Source organism: Wolffia australiana, chromosome 4, assembly GCF_029677425.1.
Source record: "Wolffia australiana isolate 7733 chromosome 4, ASM2967742v1".
Lineage (NCBI taxonomy): Eukaryota > Viridiplantae > Streptophyta > Magnoliopsida > Alismatales > Araceae > Wolffia > Wolffia australiana.
The window spans coordinates 19,774,054-19,796,211 of record NC_135838.1 but is presented as its reverse complement, the minus strand read 5'-3'; the positions used below and the strand labels follow the sequence as shown (position 1 = coordinate 19,796,211).

At 41.9% G+C, this 22,158-nt stretch overlaps 1 protein-coding gene across 1 annotated transcript; it reads right to left on the bottom strand.

Moving 5' to 3' along the window:
• Nucleotides 1-220: 220 nt before the first annotated feature.
• On the bottom strand, nt 221-3,454 carry LOC144702551 (vicilin-like seed storage protein At4g36700). Its single transcript, XM_078574600.1, has 6 exons — nt 3,035-3,454; nt 2,779-2,957; nt 2,618-2,698; nt 2,223-2,540; nt 1,438-2,150; nt 221-494 (listed from the first exon to the last, which is right to left on the bottom strand). The coding sequence occupies exons 1-6, from the start codon at nt 3,444-3,446 to the stop codon at nt 221-223; spliced, it is 1,977 nt and encodes a 658-aa protein (XP_078430726.1). The 5' UTR covers nt 3,447-3,454.
• Nucleotides 3,455-22,158: the final 18,704 nt, after the last annotated feature.

Here is a 22,158-nt window from a genome sequence, read left to right as displayed (position 1 = left end):
TGTCTATTCCTCCATATCTGTATTATCTCTCTATCAATCTATCTCATTATATCTCTCTGTATGTATGTGTCTATCTTTCTCTCTCTGTATCTATACCTCCATCTCTCTCTCTCTATCCATATATCTATCTTTCTATATTTTTTATCCGTCCATCTCTCTATGTGCTTATCTCTCATCTATCCATCCATGCATCCATCCAGCCTGCTTACTGATTTACGCGTTAAATTTGAATAATTCTTGGTTGGATCTGTTCATGAAACTGATCGGAATGTGGGTTCATCAGGTGTATACTTTCCCGGTGACGCCGGGAGACGTGATCATAGCGGGGACGGACGGCCTGTTTGACAATCTGTACAACAACGAGATAACAGCGGTGGTGGTGCATGCAGTAAGGGCCGGCCTGGGTCCGCAGGTGACGGCCCAAAAGATCGCCGCGCTGGCCAGGCAGCGGGCGCAGGACAAGAACCGCCAGACCCCCTTCGCCACCGCCGCCCAGGACGCTGGCTACCGCTACCACGGCGGGAAGCTCGATGATATCACTGTCGTCGTCTCCTACGTTGCCGCCTCCGACGAATAAGTCGGTTCGTATTTTGGTTTTTTTTTTGTAGGTTCCTGTAAATATAAGAGAAATTGTAGACAATGTCCTCGTGCTCGGTTTGTTGTTTGGGTCTAAGAAATAATACAGAACCGCATTCGGATTCAGAAAAAAAGATGGGTGTTGTGTTCGTTTGCTGTTTTGGTCTAAGAAATAATACAGAACCGCATTCGGACTTTGGTCAGAAAAAAAGATGGGTGTTGTGTTCGGTTGCTGTTTGGGTCTAAGAAATAATACAGAACCGCATTCGGACATTGTTCAGAAAAAAAGATGGGTGCTTGAGTTTATTGGCTTGAAAGTAAAAGGTCAACAGAAAGACGAAAGTAGAGATACACCCCTATTTTCTTTGTTATTTTACTCCTCTCTTCTCTCTTTTTCCACTTCCTCCTCTCTTCTCTCTTTCCTCTTCCTCTTCCTCTTTCCTCCTCTTTTCCTCTTTTTCTTCTTCTTCTTCCCTTCTTTCTTCCTCGTTCCTTCTCTCTTCCTCTTCCTCTTCTCTTCTTTTTTCTTCCTCCCTCTCTTCCTCTTCTTCCTCTTCTCCTCTCTCTTCTTCCCTCTTTCTCTCTTCTTCCTCCTCTTTCCTTCTCTCTTGTTCCTCTTCTCTTCTCTTTTCTTCCTCCCTCTCTTCCTCTTCTTTCCGCTTTCTCTCTTCCTCCCTCTCTTCCTCTTCTTTCTGCTTTCTCTCTTGTTCCTCTTCTCTTCTCTTTTCTTCCTCCCTCTCTTCCTCTTCTTTCCGCTTTCTCTCTTCTTCCTCTTCTTTCCGCTTTCTCTCTTCCTCCCTCTCTTCCTCTTCTTTCCGCTTTCTCTCTTGTTCCTCTTCTCTTCTCTTTTCTTCCTCCCTCTCTTCCTCTTCTTTCCGCTTTCTCTCTTCTTCTTCTTCTTCCCGCTTTCTCTCTTCTTCTTCTTCTTCCCGTTTTCTCTCTTCTTCCTCTTCTTTCCTCTTTCTCTCTTCCTCCTCTTCTTCCCGCTTTCTCTCTTCTTCCTCTTCTTTCCTCTTTCTCTCTTCCTCCTCTCTCTTGCGGGCTTCCTCTTCCTCTCTTTTTCTAGCTTCCTCTTCCTCCCTTCTCCGCTTCTCTTCTTCCTCTTTCTCTTCTCTTTGCCTCTCTTCCTCTTCCCCCGTTCTCTCCGCCTCCTCGGCGCAAGACGTACACTCGAGCATAACGGCCTCTCCCTGGGCGGCCAGCAGCTTCTCCACAGTCTTGTTAGAAACTCCCAGTGCAAGGGCCAGCACGTCCTTGTCGAGGATTTGCAGAACAGACCTCTTCCCGGCGAGAAACTGAGGGCGATTTCTCCTCACGCTGGTGCTAAACCCAACCCACGAGAAAGACCCGTCATTGAACGACATCTGCGCCATGGCGTGGTACCTCGGCACCACGAACACGTCCCCCTCTCTCACTCTAACTCTCCAACTCTCGCACGCTCCTTCTTCTCCTTCTTCTCCCGGGGAAGAAGCTTTCTTCTCCGTCGGAAGAACGACTTGTACCATTCCCTCTCCCTCCGTCACCACAGCCACCTCCGTCGCGCGGGGATTCCAGTGAGGTCCCACCATCGAACCCTACAAGAAGATAATAAATAACCCATAATTCCAGAACATTATCGGTCGTGGGAGTGGCTCGAAAGAGCGTACCTTGGTCAGATTGACCATGAACACGCCCACGTCGGACCCTCTCAGAACCGAGAACTCTTTGGCCGTGACGGCGATGCTCTGGCCGTTGCAGTTCTGAACATCCGGTTTTGCTTCCAGAATATTGAACGCCTTCTCCTTGCTCTTCTTATCCTTCTTCTTCTTGTTGTCGTCTCCCAATGGAAGACCAGTTCCCAGGAGAGCTTCGAAGATCCCTTCCTTCCACCCTGGTCCGTCTCCTGCGGGCTTTCCTCCTATGAATGGCACGATGGCCGGCGGTCTCTCCGCTCTTTTCAGCGCCGATATCACTTCTTCGGGCACCTTTCCATCACCCGGAAAGCTCAATAATAAGAAGAGGGGACTTTCGTAATGGTTCGAGAAGGGCGCCTGATACCCACCTTGAAGCCCATCCTCAGAACTTGCTTGTCAAAGCCTCTGATAAGATCCGCCAAGTTCGAGTACGCCCTCGCGAACTGCTCCTATATTCGGTGAACAGTAATTGGTGAAGAGCTTCTGCATGCCCAAATGAATGAGAAAAATACCGAGGAAGAGAGATTACTCCGGAAGAATCAGATGTTGGAGTGGTGAAGATAGCGTGGATTCTGAGCTTCTGTCTCTGCGGGTCTGGGTGGCTATGCACGTAGAAGACCGAGCCTGCGGGGATTCTGTATATGTCGCCTCTTTTCACCTCTACGCTCTTCGTTTCGCCGTCTCCAACCCAGTCGATTGTTCCTCTTCCTGCAACGGTGAAATGATGATATCCTTTGTCTCTCCCCTTTCTCTATCTATCTTTAAATACATATATATGATATCACCTGAATGAACGTAGAAAACCATGTCGGTGTGGAGATAGAGGGGAGTGAGGAGAGACTGGGGCTCCAAAGTGAAGAACTGGAGGTGGTAGAGCTGTTTGTATCCGTCGGACACGTCCACTGCGGATACGCTTCCGTAATCTGAGGAGGCTATGGTCTTCCTCTTCTCCTTTGAGACCAGTGGCGCGGACCAATGGTCATGATGAGAATAGGCATCCGCAGCGAGAGATGTCGGCAGCCAAAGTAACACCACTACGACGAGTGAAAGAGAGAAAGCCGACGACGACGCCATTGCTCTTCTTTTCTTTGCAACTTCAAAGAAGTTGTGTGTAATTTGAAAGGTTCGGCGATATATAGCGGAATGCAACTGGGTATTCAGTGCTCCCCGTGGCAATCCCAAGCTTCTGCCCTGCATGGCGTACACGTTGCGAGGGGGCTTCGGTATTCTTGGCACAGGCGGTCATTATCCTTTTCAAGGAGTCGCCTCAGCGACTTGTGAGTCGTGACCAAGAGACCAATGATTAAATAACACCAGAGGTGGAGCAGGTTCTCTCTCTCTCTCTCTCTCTCTCTCTCTCTCTCTCTCTCTCTCTCTCTCTCTCTCTCTCTGTGAACAAGGCAGTCAAGGGAAACTAAACAGCATTCACCGGTAAGTTTTGAACTACTATTTATACTTCTTACTTCATCCATCATTAGATTCAATTATAGATAACGTTTCGTAAATTAGAAAATGTCGTACTAATCAAGGCCGGTTATGTATCCAGTTGCACCGGAGTATGTTCGTATATCATTAAAATTAAGTCAACCAATGAGTAAGCTATCTCTTTGGAAGATCCATTGAATAGGTTCTTATGCATGTCTATCAAAACATTATTATACCAAGATGAGATTTGTAATTGAGCTTGTGCATTAGATAACTTAGCCTGAGAGAATGTAGAAGAGGTGGAGACTAACCGTTATCCGTCCGTCTGAAAAAACTTCATCAGTCATCGTCTGTCATGGCCGACAGATGTCTGAACAATGTGTATTCAGTCATCTTTCATTTGTCGTCTGTCACAGATGACAGTTGACTGATGACGGAAATGACAGAATGGATGACGAGGATGACTGATGATGTTTATGGATGATGGAAATGTGAAGAAATATGTATTAAAATTATATATAAATTATTTGTAGATGGACATGACTGTCAATGACAGGAACCCTGACTATCGAGGGCAGGGATGACAACCACCGAGGACAAGGATGACAGACCGAGAACGGGGATGACAACAGCAGAGAATAAGGATGGCAATTACCGAGGGCGGGGACGACGACAGATGACACGGAAGACATCCGCCGATGATGGGACGACGACCGCCGAGGATGGGGAGAACTACTACTGAGGACAGGGATGATAAGGGGGAACCACAACTGCCGATTGTAGGATAATTCTTGTGGAACTTCAAATTTTTACATAAAGTTATCAAAGTGTTATAACTAAAAACACGTCATACACAAAAAAGGTCAAATTATATGATTGCTAATGGAATCTCGATGTTCCGGCTTGGGTCATAGAAGGAGTCTACAATAACCAATATAAGCGGCGTTAAATTTAAATTATAATGTTGAAAAATCATTGAAGTAATAATTACATCCTTCATGTTTTTGAATGAAGAAACGTCATTTTCATTGCTGAATGAGGTTGGGGGTGCCATCCAATATTGTAACACACACTGCAGATCAATACTCTTCACATCTAGGAGTGATCTTTTGTGTGCCACGACATTATTGCCCAATGAAAAGAGCCACTCTGTTGGTGTACTTGTTGGCATAGCGAGGTACCTCATCACCAACTTTGCGAGATATGGATCAAATTGCACGCTGGTGAGAATTTCAAATTAGAGGCTCAACAATGTATACATACATCTCCTGTATGGGCGCTACTATCAACTTGAATCTGATGCCAGCTTTGGTGTCCTTCATTGTCTTAGCAATTGAGAGAGTATGCTGGTGACTACCTTTGGACACTTTTCTTCTATTAGAGTGGGAAGGTCATCGTGATTAAGTGAACTCTGGAGACAAGATTACACATACGTAATAGTGTACTGAATGCTTCAAGGTTCAATCAGAGCTTCCTTCATTGATCGGTCAAGGAGCATTGCTGCTGCCACACATCATTGTGGCATGTGATAGGTACATATATTTTCAAACATATGCTTCATAGCCTCACATGTAACCTGAACAGATTTCCTTTGTGAGTTTGACAACATCTCTTATACAAAAAAATACCATCATTGTCAAATAAATCCAAGACATTGTTGAGGTGATTCAATATAGTCTTGATCAAAACAAGAACCATGGTTGCAGTGACAACCTTTGAATGACTTACATAGTTAGTTTCCACAAGAAAGGCCACTAATATATTTCAAAAGTCCTCATACATATCCCACACCTAAATCTCTATGATGTAATTCTTTGCACTCGTAGAGATTAACAAACATGCCATTTGGTCAAGAACATCTTTTGCACTCGCATATGGCACCACGAAACATAGTGTACGTCAAGTTCCACCATGTGGGGAAAACTAGCTCGACTTTGTTATTGTTTGGCATGGCAAGATCCTGGACTATCTTGACGTAGTTTGCCTTCTTTCGAGGTGAACGAGAGACACCTTTTACTAGTTCACAAACTGGGGACACTGCATCCCCAAGGGAGGTCATGCTACACCAATATGACATATCAATTGAATCTCTATCTTTGTCACGCACACGCTGCTTTGTGTCCATTGGAATCACACGAAGACTTCTTAGGCCTGCTTGCACAATCAAGTTCAAGACATGTGCTACGCATGTGAAATGTTGATCAGGTTTGAATGTCAAATTCATGGTCTGCAATCTACTTTCTATATAGCACATCATTGTCATGTTATTTATTGTGTTGTCGATGATGACCGTAGAGACCTGCATGCTAGCGAGAATTTAGATATTTATATTTTCTACAAAAATATCTGTAGTAATAAAAAATTGATCACACCTTCGACTAAATGTTGAAATCTTCTCCGATCTAAGCAACGAGCCTGCTCATTGTCTTCCCATCATGCTTATCTCCAATATGTCATAGGCCAAGGACCTGTTTTTGAAGCTTCCATTTCACATCAATCCAATGGGCAGTTGTGCCTAAGAGGAAATTATCGTTTGTAGTAGTCCAAGTGTCCATTATTACGGACACAAAGCTTACATCATAGAGCCTATTAGGAAGCATAGATATTTATGTATACTTGAGTGTACACTATAATGCTGGTATCTATAATTACCCACCATCGATACAGTTTTACATTGACATGTGCGCTGAATTTCCATGCCAGTCAAAATAAATTTGGGTCAACAAAATGTTGCAAACTCAGTACGCCTTTGAGTTCAAAATGTAGCTTGCGATGAACTGTTTTTAGATGTCGCAATAAAACATGTGTTTTATCTTATTTAGTTCGTTTTAAGTACAGTTTGCTCACAGAGTTTATACCATGATACAATTCACATAGGGACCTCAATTTGTCTATTGGTGTAAAATACTTGAATTGTTTTGCTGTAGGTGGCCTCCTCAGATTTTAACTTGGCCTTTCAAGCAAAGTCATACTATCATTTACTACCTCCACTACGTTTTGATGTTGCTCAGGGTTGTCGTGATGGGCCGACACATTGTCTGCACTAGACTCCATGATTTTACTGCCTTCCTCATCCAACATACAGATCAGCCTTTTAAATAAAAGAGTAAAATGTAGGAGACTTGTAAAACATTAAACCAATATATTAAATATGATGTGAGATGCCTACTTTGGTGCATCAATATTTTTTCTCAACATTGTAAAATAAATAAACATTTAAAAAACATTTTGAGATAAATAAAAACTGTTGTAAAATAAATAAACACCATTTTAAAATAAAAAAAAATTATAATAAATGAACGCCATTTTAGTATAAATAAACAACATTGTACAATAAATAAAGACCATTTTAAAATAAATAAAAAACATTGTAAATTATATAAACAATCACTACACAGAGGAGGAAGCATGTAAATCATAAGAGAAGAGTAAGAAGAAAGAAATAAGACTGAGAAGAATGAGAAGCGTGAAAGAAGAATAAGAAGAGAGATATAAGACTGCGAAGAGTGTGAAGTGTGAGAGAAGAGTGAGAAGCAAGAAATAAGACTGAGAAAAGTGTGAAGTGTGAGAGACGAGTCAGAAGATATAAATAAGACTCAGAAGAATGTGAATCATGAGAAGAGAGAAATAAGACAGATTCAAGCGTGAAAGACTGTAACAGATTCAAGCTTTAAATCCAGTAGAAATTTTTTTTGACTTTTTTCAAGAAAATAATTTGCAGTTGGCGCTGGCCCCAGAAATAATGAAAGATAATTAAGGATGATCTATAAATCTATACAACTTTGTAGAATGGTCTAGGAGGCTCTAGGTGTCATATGTAGTATCTCGAAGGCTGAGGAAGATCTAGAAGTCTAGAAAGTCTTTAACATGATAATTGAATCTGGTTGTAGCATGTTCAAGACAGACCTTCAAAGTTGTGGATCAAATTGATTGGAGAGTTTTAGAAAGTTCTAGAGATCTAGAAATCTTTGGATAAGAGAATTCTAAGAGCTTATTTTTTTAGTGTATATAGCCTTTCATTTTCTTGAGCATATCTTTTTTTGCTTCAAGTTCTTAATCCAATTTAAATGCAGGATATTCATATCATCATGCAAAAGATTGAGGTTTATGAGGCGGATTGAAATGCATGGAAGAAATCCCAGTTCTTGAAGCTGCAATAACTCTTGTATATCCAGAAACAAATATTCCATGGTTTTTGTAAATCACAGGTTTATGTTCTTCCCCTTTTTGTAGTTCCTCCCTCACTGTGGAAATTTATAGCCCAGAAAAAGAAGAGTAATAGAGAGAGAGAGGGAGTTTATCAATTGGTGTTCTTTCAGTGTTGAAGTGGGATCCTCCTCCAAAGTCAATCATCACAGCTCTGAGAAATCATCACATCCTGCCACACATGAAAAGAGAGAGAAACAGAATGGAACATAGTGAAGATTGAATCAATGAGAAACTAAATGAGAGCGAGGGATGAGAGATTGAGGGAGAGTACAATATAGAATAAAAAGGAGAAGAAAGCTAGAGTTCACGAGGAATGGTGGGCACGGCCTAGGCTTATGTAGAAAGAAATGGCAATAGTGGGCTGATTAACTCTAAATACATCAAGAAATTATGGATATTCTAATGCCAATTTTGATATCTTTTTATATATAGTATCGTCATCTTTATATGAATTTTACTCACATTAGCATTACTTATTTTAGAATTCACCGGGCTGGGACGACAAACACAAAATGGATTGCAGCCCACTGGGCCGCAATCTTAATAAGTAAAAAGAAAATTAGGACCGGGCTTTGAGCCGAACCGGCCCAATGCCCAGATCATCACGGTTCATCTCCAGTGAAAGGGCATGATCTTAGCCATCCGATCTTCCTTAAGAAGATTTGATGGTGAGATCCATCACATAATACTTTCCTATCATAACACTTCCTCCCTCCTCCATTCATCTTCCTACCTTTTCTTAAACTAAAGACTTCTATCAGGTCACTTCTTACATTTTATTACCATAAAATCTTATTCACTTGCTAGCTAAAATCCTAAATCTATCATAGTTATCTCCACCTCCTATTTTACATATAGCTTACTATTAACTAATTAAATAATATCCTATATCATATTAATAGTATTTTACTATTCTATCTTATTGATCTTCTCTACTTCTTCCACTACCTTCATTAACATCACCGATAAATATAATACCATCAATCCATTTCAAATATCTTAATTCTTTATTATTTGTAGTATCCATAAATAACATTGTACATTCTCCCTCTTTGTTTACTTATCTATCACGCCATTCACTATTCATTACTATCAAATATTATCTTAATTCTCTAATCCATTAGATACTACCCCCACCTACTAATTACTTATCTTCTACTATATTCACTATCTTTAGTACTATAGTTACTTCTCCTTAACTATAACCTCAACTATTAAATTCACCTCTAAAGGCCATTTCCTTTGGGAACAACCTTGCTCCTACTATTCATTTGCGTGAGTTATCTATTTTATCAAATTTACTTTATTTAGGCAAATTTAAATTACAACCATACTAAAATCAACTAAGTAATTTACCTCCATCATGGGCATGTGTGTGGCGGTCGGTGGGCATCAGGCGACGGCCGGTGTGCGGCATATAGTGTGCAACATACGGCAAACAACATGCGATGGGTGATGAGTGACAAGCAGCGAGTGGTGGCGAGGATGTATAAATTATATGTTTTTTCAAAAATGATGTATTTGATCATCCATCTGTCCATCATCAGGTCCTTTTTTAGGACAAATGAATGATAAAAGGGACTCATGAGGGAGTTGTGACAATGACAAAACATGGATGGATGACAATCTGGACTAATTGGATGTCGTGAATGGATGAGTGAATGGAAGTCTGTTCAGTCTCGTTGCATTAGTCCAAAAATGGCAGCCGTCATTTGTCCAACAATCCTAGGTGTTCTTGACGCAAGTGGTCATTATCCTTTTCAAGGGGTCACCTAAGCGACTCGTGAGTCATGACCATGAAACCAATGCGTAAAAGACACAAGAGGTGGACCAGGTTCTCGCTCTTCTCTCTCTCAAGTTAAAAAAGCAACTAAACGGCATTCAAGGGTAAGTTTCAAATTAACAAGTAGTATTTATACTTGTTACTATATTCCCCATTTAATCCAATTATAGAGAACATTGTACAAATTAGAAAATGTTGTACTAATGAAAAATGGTCAGGTATCCAGTTGATTTTTCCTCCTCTTAGCTTCAAACTCAACCTTCTAGATAATATCTCACTTTCTAGGTTCAGTTCCAACTACCTCAATCTCTGAGTAACCGTGAAGAAAAAAATAAATAACACACATTCAAAATCAAGGGGATAGACGAGGGACCAGAGGAGAGAGCTTCACTCTCCTTATCTTGCCTGGTTATTTATCTAAGTGAGAGAGATTATATACTATTTTATCTTCACTTGTTTCCTCTCTCTTCTCTAAGTGAGGTGATTAGATTAAGAATATAAATTTGATGTTCAAGATACCCCATTTTTAAAATTATTTTTATAATTTAATTTATTTTTATTATTATGATATTTAATTTATTTTAGGTTTTCTATTCTACAGTGATGACCTCCCTTTACCAGGTTCACATCTCATGTGAATCCAACCACATGAGCTATTCAATGGTCATCTAAATCCAACTAATCCTATGGTTCTCTACTCAGAACAGGCCAACTAAATAGAGGTTCTTTGGGCTTTGAACTAGGGATAGCAAATGTGCTCCGGCTATGCTCATTATGTCCGTAATCTAGCTCCTAATTGGGCTAAAATACAAGTGCCATGCATTTTCCCTCACCCAACACCCATCTTAATTCTACATAGTACCAAAGTCATAAACATGTTAAACCTTCACATTGTAAATTCTCTATCATAAAGGCATGTGGGTGTGGCTACACTAAAATATGCAAAATTTAGAATATAAGAGATATAGAATTCGTACCAAATGAAGATATGAATATAAATACAAATGTACTCAAATAAATTGATCTTATTTACTTATATATGGTTAGAATATTAATATAAGTCGATGAATTGTGTTTCAAATATTTTGTATTGAAGCATGTATATTTAACATAGTCATGAACTTCTCTGAAATTTTTATAATTTTAAGACACAAAAATGAAATAAAATTAATTGATAATACTAAGAAATTGATGTAGGACGACTAGGAAATGGACGACTGGAGGGACGGAGAAATGATAAGGACAGATGGAAGGCAAAGGATGGATTGGGTGAGGGAGGGATAAAATAGACCACAGAAATCCACATGATTGAATTCAGAATTAAAACTGATGAAATACTAGTGGTGCAGCTCCGATCCTCGTCGAGGGCAGAAGTACTCTCTTCACCCACCGCGACGATGCCGAAGCACCAAAATCAATACCCGAATTCATGTCTCGATAGAAACTCTCGAAGAGAATTGTAGGAAAATCCAAATCAAAACAAATCTGATGACGGTGGAGACTTCTTGTGGAATACTGGACAGAGAACACTTCGTCACCAAAGAGTTCAGGTGTACCTCGGCACCGTAGTGCATGAAGAGGCTGCGGGGAATTCTGATCGTGACAACTCTGGGTGAATTCGGGCGTTGAGCAGCCAACTGGATGAGAAGACTAGGCGTTCCGGGCATTGTACGGCCCTGGGGGAGAGTGAGACGGACGAACGGGCACAGACGGAGTAAGCGGGCACGGACACCGTCTTGGTCGGTCTGAGGTGGCTGCCGTGGGCTCCCTTGGGCGGCGGCCCTGGGCGGCCTGGGGTGGCACCTTGGGCGGCCTAGGGCGGGCTGCCTTGGGCGGCAGCCCTTGGCGGCCTGGGGCGGCAACCCTGGGCAGCCTGGGGTGGCTGCCTTGGGCGTCCTTGGGCGGGCTGCCATGGGCGGCCTGGGATGGCTGCCTTGGGCGCCAACCCTGGGCGGCCTAGGGTGGCTGCCTTGGGCGGCCTTGGGCAGCAGCCTTGGGCGGCCTGGGGTGCCTGCCTTGGGCGGCCTTGGGCGGCAGCCCTGGGTGGCCTGGGCGGCGGCCTTGGGCGGCCTAGGGCGGGCTGCCCTGGGCGGCTTGGGGTGGCTGCCTTGGGTGGCCTTGGGCAGCAGCCCCGGGTGGCCTAGGCGGCCCGGCCGGCTTAGGCGGGCTGCCTTGGGCGGCCTTGGGTGGCCTTGGGCGGCAGCCCTGGGCAGCCTTGGCGGCGGCCTTGGGCGGGTCGCCCTGGGCGGCTGCCTTGGGCGGTCTCCCTAGGTGTCCTGGGCGGCAGCCTTGGGAGGGCGAGAGAGAGAGAGAGAGAGAGAGAGAGGGAGAGAGTGGCGGGCGGCGGCGGCGGGCGGCGACATGGCGACGCAGCGGCGCGGCGGCGGCAGCGGCGACGCGCGGCGGCGGCGCGGCGGCGGCAACGGCGGCGGGCGGGCGGCGACGGCGGCGACGCAGAGCGGCGGCGGCGACGACCGTGGTGACCGCGGCGGCGGCGGTGCTAGGGTTGAAGGAGGGATAGGGAGGCTGGGCAGTTCTCCAAGAAGAGTTAAACAAAAACTCGATTCTTGAATAATGACTGCCTCACTGTTTCTTGAGACAATGGCCTATACATATCGGCCTTGGAGGAAAGAGAAAATACAACTTAACGATGAAAAATTAAAGACAAGAAATTAAAGACGAGGGACGTGCTTCGTGTCACGCCAAGGGGCAGTTGTTGATCTGCCGTTGGCGATGTGTCATGATGCGCGTAGGAGCGTGCGTTCGTGGAGACATACGTAATGCCGGTTTGTTGAATTCATCTGATGACGATTGCGGCGTGTCCGTGGCGGAGGCGTTGACTTCGGTTGACTGTGGAGGTGTGTTTGTAGCGGAGACATTGACTTCGGTCGATGGTGGCGACGCGTCCAATGTCGATGCCTTGGCTTCCACGCCACCAGAAATGCCAAGTATCTCTTGATCTATTTAATTTAATTCATCAGTCGATGAGCTGCCTTCAATGATATTATTAGCAACACAATATATTTGCATTTATTTCTTGTAGTCTAGCCCATTAGTCCATCTGTTCACTCTCTCTTGGGTCTCTAGAACACGATGTAATACTTCATTTATTATTTCATCAAGTATTTTCTCTATGAATCACATGGTTTTAGATCCAAGTTCCTCATGGCGACCACTCTCCATGCCCTTCCCTAGCCATCTTGCTCTTGCCTTGTAGTTGCATGCTCAACTTGCCTTGACATTGTTTACCTCGAGGCCTACCCAATGTCACATCATTTTTCCATGGACCTATTGCATCATTTTGTGCCACCACTTGCCATGCACCCACTGCGAGATGGGTTTCCTCGTGGCCAACCCTGTGGCCACACCATTTTGCCATGCATCCTAATTTTTTAAAGTGTATAGTCGTTTCCCCTGAACTTTCTAGAATACTTCCCCAAAATTTTCCTTGCCATTGATCTCTACAATTTGTGCCCACTCATTTGATAGATACATCTTTTCAATCCCTAAAACTAGCATAAATGTAATGCATATGAAGAACACAGAAAGTCTGCCTTGCGTCCAATCATTAAAATTGATTTTTTTAATCTAGGGAATTGGTTTATTGAACTATTTTCAAATTTAATGGTTATTAAGGACATCAAATTAGGCCAATAAAAATAGGCTTTTATACTTCATTGTTACAACTTGTTTTTTGGTTTGCATTTGCATTATTCACTATTTAAGGATAATATGAAAATTTTATGATTTATTTTTATGTATTTTATTTATATTTTAGACTAGCCCCAATTGACTCCTTAAATAAAGTGTATTTCACTCTTCTTCATAGAGTTTTACAAGACAGGTCAAATAAAATGGAAAATTGGGTATAGAAATGGAAGGAAAGGAGAAATGCAAGACATGTTCTAGATTATAAAAAGGTGCCTAATACAGAAGAATACCACTTTTTGAACCCCACTCAAGTCCTGTTTAAGAACCAGATCATGCGAAGATAAGAATTAAGGGACTAACCCATAATTTCATTTTTAAAGGTCTATTTTAAAATATGGGAAGGAAGTGACATAGATCCATGTTGGAAATAAAGTAATCCTAACCCTTTAAATATTTTTAATTAAATTCAATGACTGGGAGAGTAAGGGCACTTCAAATTAAAATCTTCTCCCCTCTTCAATTTCTGCTTTCAGCTTGTTGGCGGCATAGAGCATCAGATTTCTTGGATCCATTCTTATTATACCAGATTTCGTGAGAGAGAGTTTAATTTGGATCAATATTCTTGGAGAAAAATCACTAGTTGGCCCTTAGGGGAAGTGATAACTAGGTTTGCATGATCCCCTATACCATTTTCTCTTCGTAAATATTCTAGTGGATAGCCTAGATAGCAAGCTTTCCACTCCATCAAACTGCTCTCAAACATTCCTCTTGTAGCAGAAGTTAATGTATTTTCATCCATTACCTGTCCTTTCCCATTCTGTCACCCGTCATTTTGCCACTGCTTGTAAGTGCACGACGACCACCACAGCCGCCCACAAATTTCACCGCAGGAGCAGCAACCAAAGGTTCTAGTTCTGATTTAATTTTTTCTCTCAAGAATTCCCAAAAATTCCTAAAAATCATAATAAATTAATAGAAACCATGAAAACTAAAATAAATATCCATTTCATTTTACTTTGTATTACTAATTTTGGTCCCCACAAATTAGTGAAAATTCCAAAAAATATAAAATCACCTCAAAATAATATTTCAAAATATAGTATTAACTGAAATTTACTCTCTCCTTATGTATTCTACCCTTGATTACCCTGTAATAAAGGAAATAAAATTTATAAATATTCTAGAATAAATCAGGGCCCTAAAACAACAGATTTTAACTCATATACTGCTTATCAATTATGCATATGTTCCTATGGATGTGGAATGGTAACACACATTATTAAATTACTGTCATGAATTTTCCATGTGTGTTTTTAGCAAAATGATTTTATGTGTTATGTAGTTCAAGGTGATAAAATATTATTTTGTAATGGAATGGTATCATGAGTTCTGCATTTTTTAGAATTTGATGAATTTTTATGACTTAAAATTATCAATATTTTTTGGATATATATTGTAATATTTTTTGAAATATAATTTATAAATGATATAATTTAATGAGTCAGAATATTTGTTTGAAATTGGTGACATTACATTTCTTAAGGAAATGATTTCCTAATGTTTTGAAAAAAATTAAGGGGTTCTATCGCATTTATAAAATTCATGACAGTGTAACAATCTGACACATGGATTAAGTATGATAAAAAAGTTGGACACCTGAGAATGATTCAATTTAACTCGTAATATCTAAAAAAGAAGAAGTTTTAAGCTGATATTGTTAGGGTAGATTCATTTCTCTAGATGTTCTCTATTTATCCATACCCGGTGACCCCTGTATCCCTGAAAAATTTATCTTGGAATTGCCCTATTTTAGTTAGTAAGCTGAGTGAAAGAAGTTGATTTAAAGATGCATCAACTTTTCTTTGTTCCCATCATCGATAGAAGTTAGATTGCAAAAGATGAGGATCTGTAGTATGTTTTCTTGCACTTACTACATTGTATTGTACTCAAAAGTATACATCTATTCACATGCATTCATTCTGATCAATCCATACACATTCATCTCATCCATTACATCAATACATGTTCTACATCCATAGCTACATTATTTGTCATAGTCCTTTGCTGCACTCACTTATTTTATATTTGCTTCAATACATTAATTATTAAATTTATTTCTCCATTTAATTTCCATCCTTATGATTTAATCACATTTATTATTTTATAATAGATCTTGCCCCATCCCTTAATTAAAATTTAAAAGGCATGAAATCTCTAATATCCATTGCTTGCAAAAATGGCCCTTCCACATGAAAGGCTAGTCATATTTTGTTTACGAGTCAAGGTTTTGTAAAATTTTGATTGAATTAAATCTCAATGAAAAATTAGCCCCTTATATTTAATTTGATCAAAGAGTAGTTTGAAATTGATCCATCATAATATTTTTCCTGGTTTTTATATCCTAGCAATCAATATTTTCTATCCCAAAGAAAAAATAGAGCACAACATATAATTACTACTCCCTTTCATTTACAAGCTAATGGCAAAGTAGAAGTATCCAATATTCAGATTATAAAGAAACTGAATCATATTATTAGATCTGATAGGAAGGGCTGGTTAAAAATGACAAAGGGTTGTTTATGGGCTTATAAGACTGGCTATAGGATATTGTCACGTGGTCAAATCCTGAGCTATTTCAATCGCTCGAATTTGGCATGTGCCGGCCTTAGTGCTTGGAGCATAACACTGAGCAGCCTTGATCTCTTGCAGCGGAAGTCTTTGCAATTGCTTAAAATCACATAGAAGGGGTTAGAGGAGAGTGTGGGGACGCAGCCCCGTCGAGGAATAGGGTCATTGCATTGATATCATGGAAAGGTTACATCATAGTCAGGGTCGTCTGATAATCTCAATTTTAGGGTTAAAATTTGTCGTTGGTGATTGAGATTATTCAATAAAACTATATTTAACCGTACTTAAAAATACTTAGTTAGTGATGAGTACGGATCGTCTCCACAACGAATGATGATTAAGGAATTACTTTCTTATACTAGTGATGATGGGCGAGAGGATCGACGGAAGCAAGATTTGAGGACGTGAGCTAGTGATATCGATAAAAGATATGTAATTATAAGCTAATTTAACTTAAAGAAAAGAGTAAGTGATCGCGATGGATATGACAATGAACGACGCTATGAACAAGGATAGTGGTTGGATATGGAGTGGTACAATGGCAAGGATGGAGAGACGAGGAACAAGAGTGAAATGAGAGTGCAAGTTCGATGATAAATCCTAATTATGTTAACTATAGTGACGGAAAAGAGACAACGTAAGGTGAAGACACTTACCTTAGATCCTTACATTCCGCTAGGATCACGGTAATTTACGAGTGCTAGTAAGCTCCCCCTCTTCTCCAATGCTTCTTCCCACACACTCAAGAAAACCAAGAACACTCTTGATGGATCTCAAAACTCATTATCTTTCAATCAACCAACACAAGTAGGAAGCAAATTCAAGATGATTTTTACAATGATCCAGGCCTCCATTTATAGATCAGAGGGTATGGATAGAAAGAGGAGGGGAAGATCAAAAGTTATGGCCGTTGGAAGTTGAAGCAGTCCTAGCCTTTAATTTCTTCTCTCTCCTCATCAATTTCATCGGTTTCGTGCCTGTTAAGAAGTCAAAGCACTTGGTATTCTGTGGCTTTTCGTATTCTGTGGCTGTTTGTCTTCCGCGGCTTTTCACATTCTGTGGCTCTTTGTATTCCGTGCCACATGTACATGACAAAAGGACAAAAAACAAAGAAAAAATCTCTTTCTCGATGTTGACGTGGCAGCGCATCGGTGCGCCACGTCACCCTATGCTATAAAAAAACCAAAATACTTAAAATTTCATATTAAATAAAATAAAAGCCCAAAAAATATGTATAAATATATATTTTGACTCCGAAAAATCATATATTTCCATATTTAATATCAAACAATTGCATAAAAATCATATTTTGTCTGAAAAGTTATATTCTTTTAGAATATATTGTTAGCAAAATCCTAAAAAAATACAGAAAATTCAGAAATTTGTTCTAAAAATAGATTTAATCATTTTAAGCTTGATCACATGCACATATGAGTATGTAATGCATAAAAACAAGTAAATATGGTAATATAAGGCACTAGATCATCGTCATAAGGGGGAAGACTAGGGATGATACATAGTAACGAGACGAGGTGCATCGCGCCAGGGTAGTGTCGCCTCTCTGCCTCAAGGCCAGGCGCTACACATGTGCCCCAAGGCCAAGCGCCCCGCGCCCGTGGGCATGGCGATCACACACGCTACCCCTGCCTTGACGATCACACATGCCACCAACACCAGCGCTGACACCTATCGCACGCAGTCTGCGCGACGTCGCCGCATTTGGCACGTCAAGCCGACCTCTGCGTGCCCGACACTACTTGCAGGGGTGCCACAGCCCCATGCCGCCTCGGCACTCACTGTGTGCCACTGCCTTAGTCTCTTGGCGGGATGTCTCCCAGCCTCGCGCCTCGCATACGCGATGCTCACGCTGCCCGCGCGGCCGCTACACAGCACCTTGCACAACTCCGCACACTGCACCCATGGCATGCCACCCAGCTTGTGCGTCCCGCGCTCGCGCAAAGTGTTGGCGTCTGCGCGTGGCGCTGGCATGCGGCGCTTGGCGTGCACACGCTCACGCTTGTCGGCTCGCATGCCCAGCACGCACAGACTTCACGTGATTCATTCCGCCTACGAATGGGCACACGCACTGCCCACACTATATCACCACATATGAGGGCAATGGCCTGAAAGATCAGGTTGGGCGTCACCACCCTTAATGCATCATATCACTAAATAGGACTCAGTCATTACAGATTGTGAGTCTCCCGCAAACACACCCTCCCAATAAGCACGCAGGCCTCTAGGCAGGGAATGCCGCCTAGTTAGGGGCCTAACAGATACCCTTAGTGATGTCTCCTTATTGGTGAGTCTTTAGTAAGTGATGCGAAACGACGGCGGCCGGGATCGAACGGCGCGTCTCACGTCACCGATAAGACTGATGGAATGATATGATTTGTCTAAACTTGGAATGGAATTTATAAACGAGCAGGTAAGACGTTGGTAAGTAAGCGTCGTAGATTGAGACGATCTACGGGGTAGAACGATCCAGAGATCGGACTCCCGTTGACCCGCAGAATCTACTAGGCGACTAAGTCGGGAGGGGCGTCTTACGGCCCTGAGGAGTTCGAGGTCTAATCAATCAGAAATAGTCCGCTTACCTCCAATGAATCCTGCCCTCAACGTCGGTGGCTATGCCTATTTTTTGATAGCTCGTTCCGGAGATCTTGGCAGAGGACGCGATAGCGGACGACGGCACTGCAGGTAGCAATAATACTGGGTTTAGATGGAGGGGAGACGGGCTGACCTTAAGATATGTAGTCCACGGCGTGCTCGATCAGGCGAAATGGTGGTGGGCGAGTGCGCTTGGTGCAGTTTGGAGACGAACACCGAGGAGCTTTACGTCGGTTATTGGGACCTTCACGATTCGAGGACGCCGGCGGCGATGACAGGGGACGGCGCCGCTGACGGTCGGATCGGGTGCGGCGAAGCAGGACCGGTCGTCGACGCGGAGGGGAGGCCACGAGGCGGAGGAGAGACCACAGCGCGAGTAGAACCGAGGGCAGAGATAGATCGCGGCGGGCGCGTTCTCTCGGCGCGCGGCCCGGTCACCAATGGGCGCGACCCCGCGGCGCTGGGAAGGCCGCTGCGCGGCGCGGTGTTGAGGCACGACCGTCACGGTGCGGACGTCGCGGCGCGAGCGTCGCGACGCGGGCGCCGGGTGCGCGCGGCGCGGCGCTGGTGCGGGTGTCGCGGCGGGAAGGAACCATGGCGCGCATGAGTTCTTGGCGCGGAGCGAGTCCGTACGGCGGGCGAGAAGGCGGGGTGTCAGGGGTCGGAGTTGGGAGAGGGAAGGACGGGAGGGCCGGCGGTGGAACCAAGAAGGTAGGGATAGGGAGTCTCAGAAGGGGTATGGCAAGAAGGGGGGGGCTTGTGATCAAGAAAGGACAATGGCAAGGTTGGGGATCAAGGATGGTGTGGGAAAAGGGTGGCAGGATCAGGGAAGGGCGAGGGCGAGGCAGAAGAATGAGGGGAGGTCGACGGGAGGAGATCACGAAAAGGTTGTTGGTTCATGAAAACAAGGGAAGATGGTGGAGGATTACCAAGAACGATGGAGGAAGATGATCGAGATGGAGGGAGGAGGAGGATGAGGATGAAGGATGGAATCAAGAACCTGGCGGATTGGGTTCTTGACGGGGTCGCGGGCGTTCCTCCTCGCTGGAGGCTGATGTCCCGATGCCGCACAGCGCCGTTGATGTCACGAACCTTGAGGACGCCCAGAGTGATCTCGATGGGAGCCTTCTCAATTCTTGACTTGACGACTTCTTGAAAAATCTTGAACGTGCCAGAGTGATCTCGATGGCACGGTTGAACACGTCCCGCCCGGAGTGATCTCGACGGACAAGACGTGGGCTCTACCCTCTCCGGAGTGATCTCGACGAAGAGACGGGGCTAGCCAAACCCCCTACGCTACAGCTACGATAAGGGGGAAGATCTCTGAAAATACTTTTCAATTTCAAAAACTTCCAAGTAGTCCCTTGGGCATGCCCTCCCCTTATATAGGGAGGAGGGGTGCCAAGGAGACGTGGGGAGAGGTTGAACCGTCATGAGACGTGGTTCGACCTCTCCTTACAAAATCAAAATACAATCTTAAAATGAAAATAAAGACGAGGATGGACCCTACGATACTGGCCCAATCCATAATTCGAAATGCAAAGAAAATACACATAGAAAAAACATAAATTGTTCGAACCTACCCGGAGTACTTAAACCCCGGGTTGCGGACGTCGGCACGAGCTGTCCGACGTGGCTGCTGGTGAGTCGTCGTCGGTTGTCCGGCTGATGTCGTCGTCGTCATCAGGTCGTCGTCGGCACGATGGTCCTCCATCAGTAAGGCTTATAGATGATAAATGTGCCCATAAATACATCCATGTGATACAAATTTAATCATGTATCCGTTGAGTGTTTCATGTTACTAACAAGACTATTTTAACATTTCAAACTTCAAAATGGATTTATTCTATCCATATTTTAGACATTTTTTAACTAACCTTGTTTGCTTTGATGTCAAGAAGTTGTTACAGATATAAATAAGTTTCATGTATATTGAAATATATAATATTTAATTGGGAGATTCTTAACGGGATGGAGAATTCCATGAGTATTCTAAAAGTATTTCTTTGAGGTATTGTTCCTGATTAGGCAATTTATTTTTGGGCTTTGATAAAATGCATCTTGTATCATCGTTCATAATTTTTAATGCCAAATCCTCATGATTATGATACTTGTTATCTTTATTTAATGATAGTTTCACTGTTACCCTGTCATTATACTCACACTTAATTGCTACATTATTTTATGATTAATTACATCATTTTTACATTATTTAAGTCAAACAAGAATGATTCCATCAAATTAACCATTTTTCTATCTAGTTACTTATCTTATGTGGAATGGAGTTAAAGAAGACCAAATATATGAAATAAAGATGATGAAAATTCACATATTTGCAAGTCCAAGATGAAGAAAATCAGCATGAGTATCTGAATCATTTCCAATTTTAGGTAAACCAAAAAAAATGGATTTATCATTCATGATAAAAGCTTTCCCAAGTAAGCTGAAATTTAGATGGGATGGGTCTTTTTTATTAATAATGTATTTGATAATAATGAAATATAATTAGCTGAAATTCTTAATCAAAAGACAGTCCACCATGTCAAGGTAATTGGCCAAAGGCTAAACCCCTATGTGAATGTAGGTCTTCCTTATTTTATTCTTATCACTATCAGAATATTTATTTTTATTTTCACCAAACTGATAAAATCGGTTTTCTATAGTATATAAAATAATTAAATATTTTAAGTATGTTTTTTATTTTTCTAGATTTTTTTCAGAATAATTTGACGTTGGATTCATAAATAAAATAAACTTATGGGTTGGAGTATGTTTTATAATTTTTTTTAAAAAATATGTTTATGGTTTTAAATGGGTTTTACCGTGATTAATTACTGTTTCAAAACTTGTCATAATCGAGTTCAAAATTATTCTGACTAATGATTGTGTATGCCAATTATTATTAAAAATCCTTCTTATGTCATCACTAATTAGATGCCATAATGTAAAAATCATGACACTAGCGTGATAAGATAATTTGAAAATTAAAACTTCAATATTGCAAGGAGACAGATATGAGAGTACATGTTAGCATGGGGCTTCTTTACTTTGGTTCCAAGTTGGACATTAAATGATTATTCATAATTATGTTTTAGTTTATTTTCCTTCCAGAGATGCTTTAATGTTGTTTTATCTCACTTATCAGACTTGCCTAAGATGTAGAATTTCATGCCCCGTTGCCACACTTTCTTTTATCAGTTAAGGATGTAGAGCATGAAGCATATTGAGAAGAGGCATGGATCAAAGATGGATAAATCGACAATTTAGAGCTCTCTAACTTTCGTATATACCTGACAATACAGAAAGAGTTCGGCTGACTGTGCTTGAATTTAATGAAAAATAGGCATTCAAACCTCCCTAATTAAAAAATTAAAACTATCAAGAAAGTAGGAACGAGAAAAGGAGGAAATAAATTAACGAGAAGCCCTCAACCAATTAGAAAATCAGGCCAAAATATCCATAAATGAGGTAGAAAATGATTAAGGGACATTTACTAATTAACCACTATGTATAAATAATTATTTCCCTCTAATTTACCATCATTCTAGACTTGATCTAAGCAATTGACTAGTCTGAAGGACAAGGCATTCTCCAGGCTGCAGG

Coding starts and splice junctions, on each gene's coding strand:
- LOC144702551 (XM_078574600.1), bottom strand. CDS start 3,446: ATGCAGGGCAGAAGCTTGGGATTGCCACGGGGAGCACTGAATACCCAG. Junction 2,151..2,222: donor TCATGGTCAATCTGACCAAG/GTACGCTCTTTC, acceptor ATCTTCTTGTAG/GGTTCGATGGTGGGACCTCA. Junction 495..1,437: donor AAGCGGAAAGAAGAGGAAGA/GAGGGAGGAAGA, acceptor AGCCAGCGTCCT/GGGCGGCGGTGGCGAAGGGG.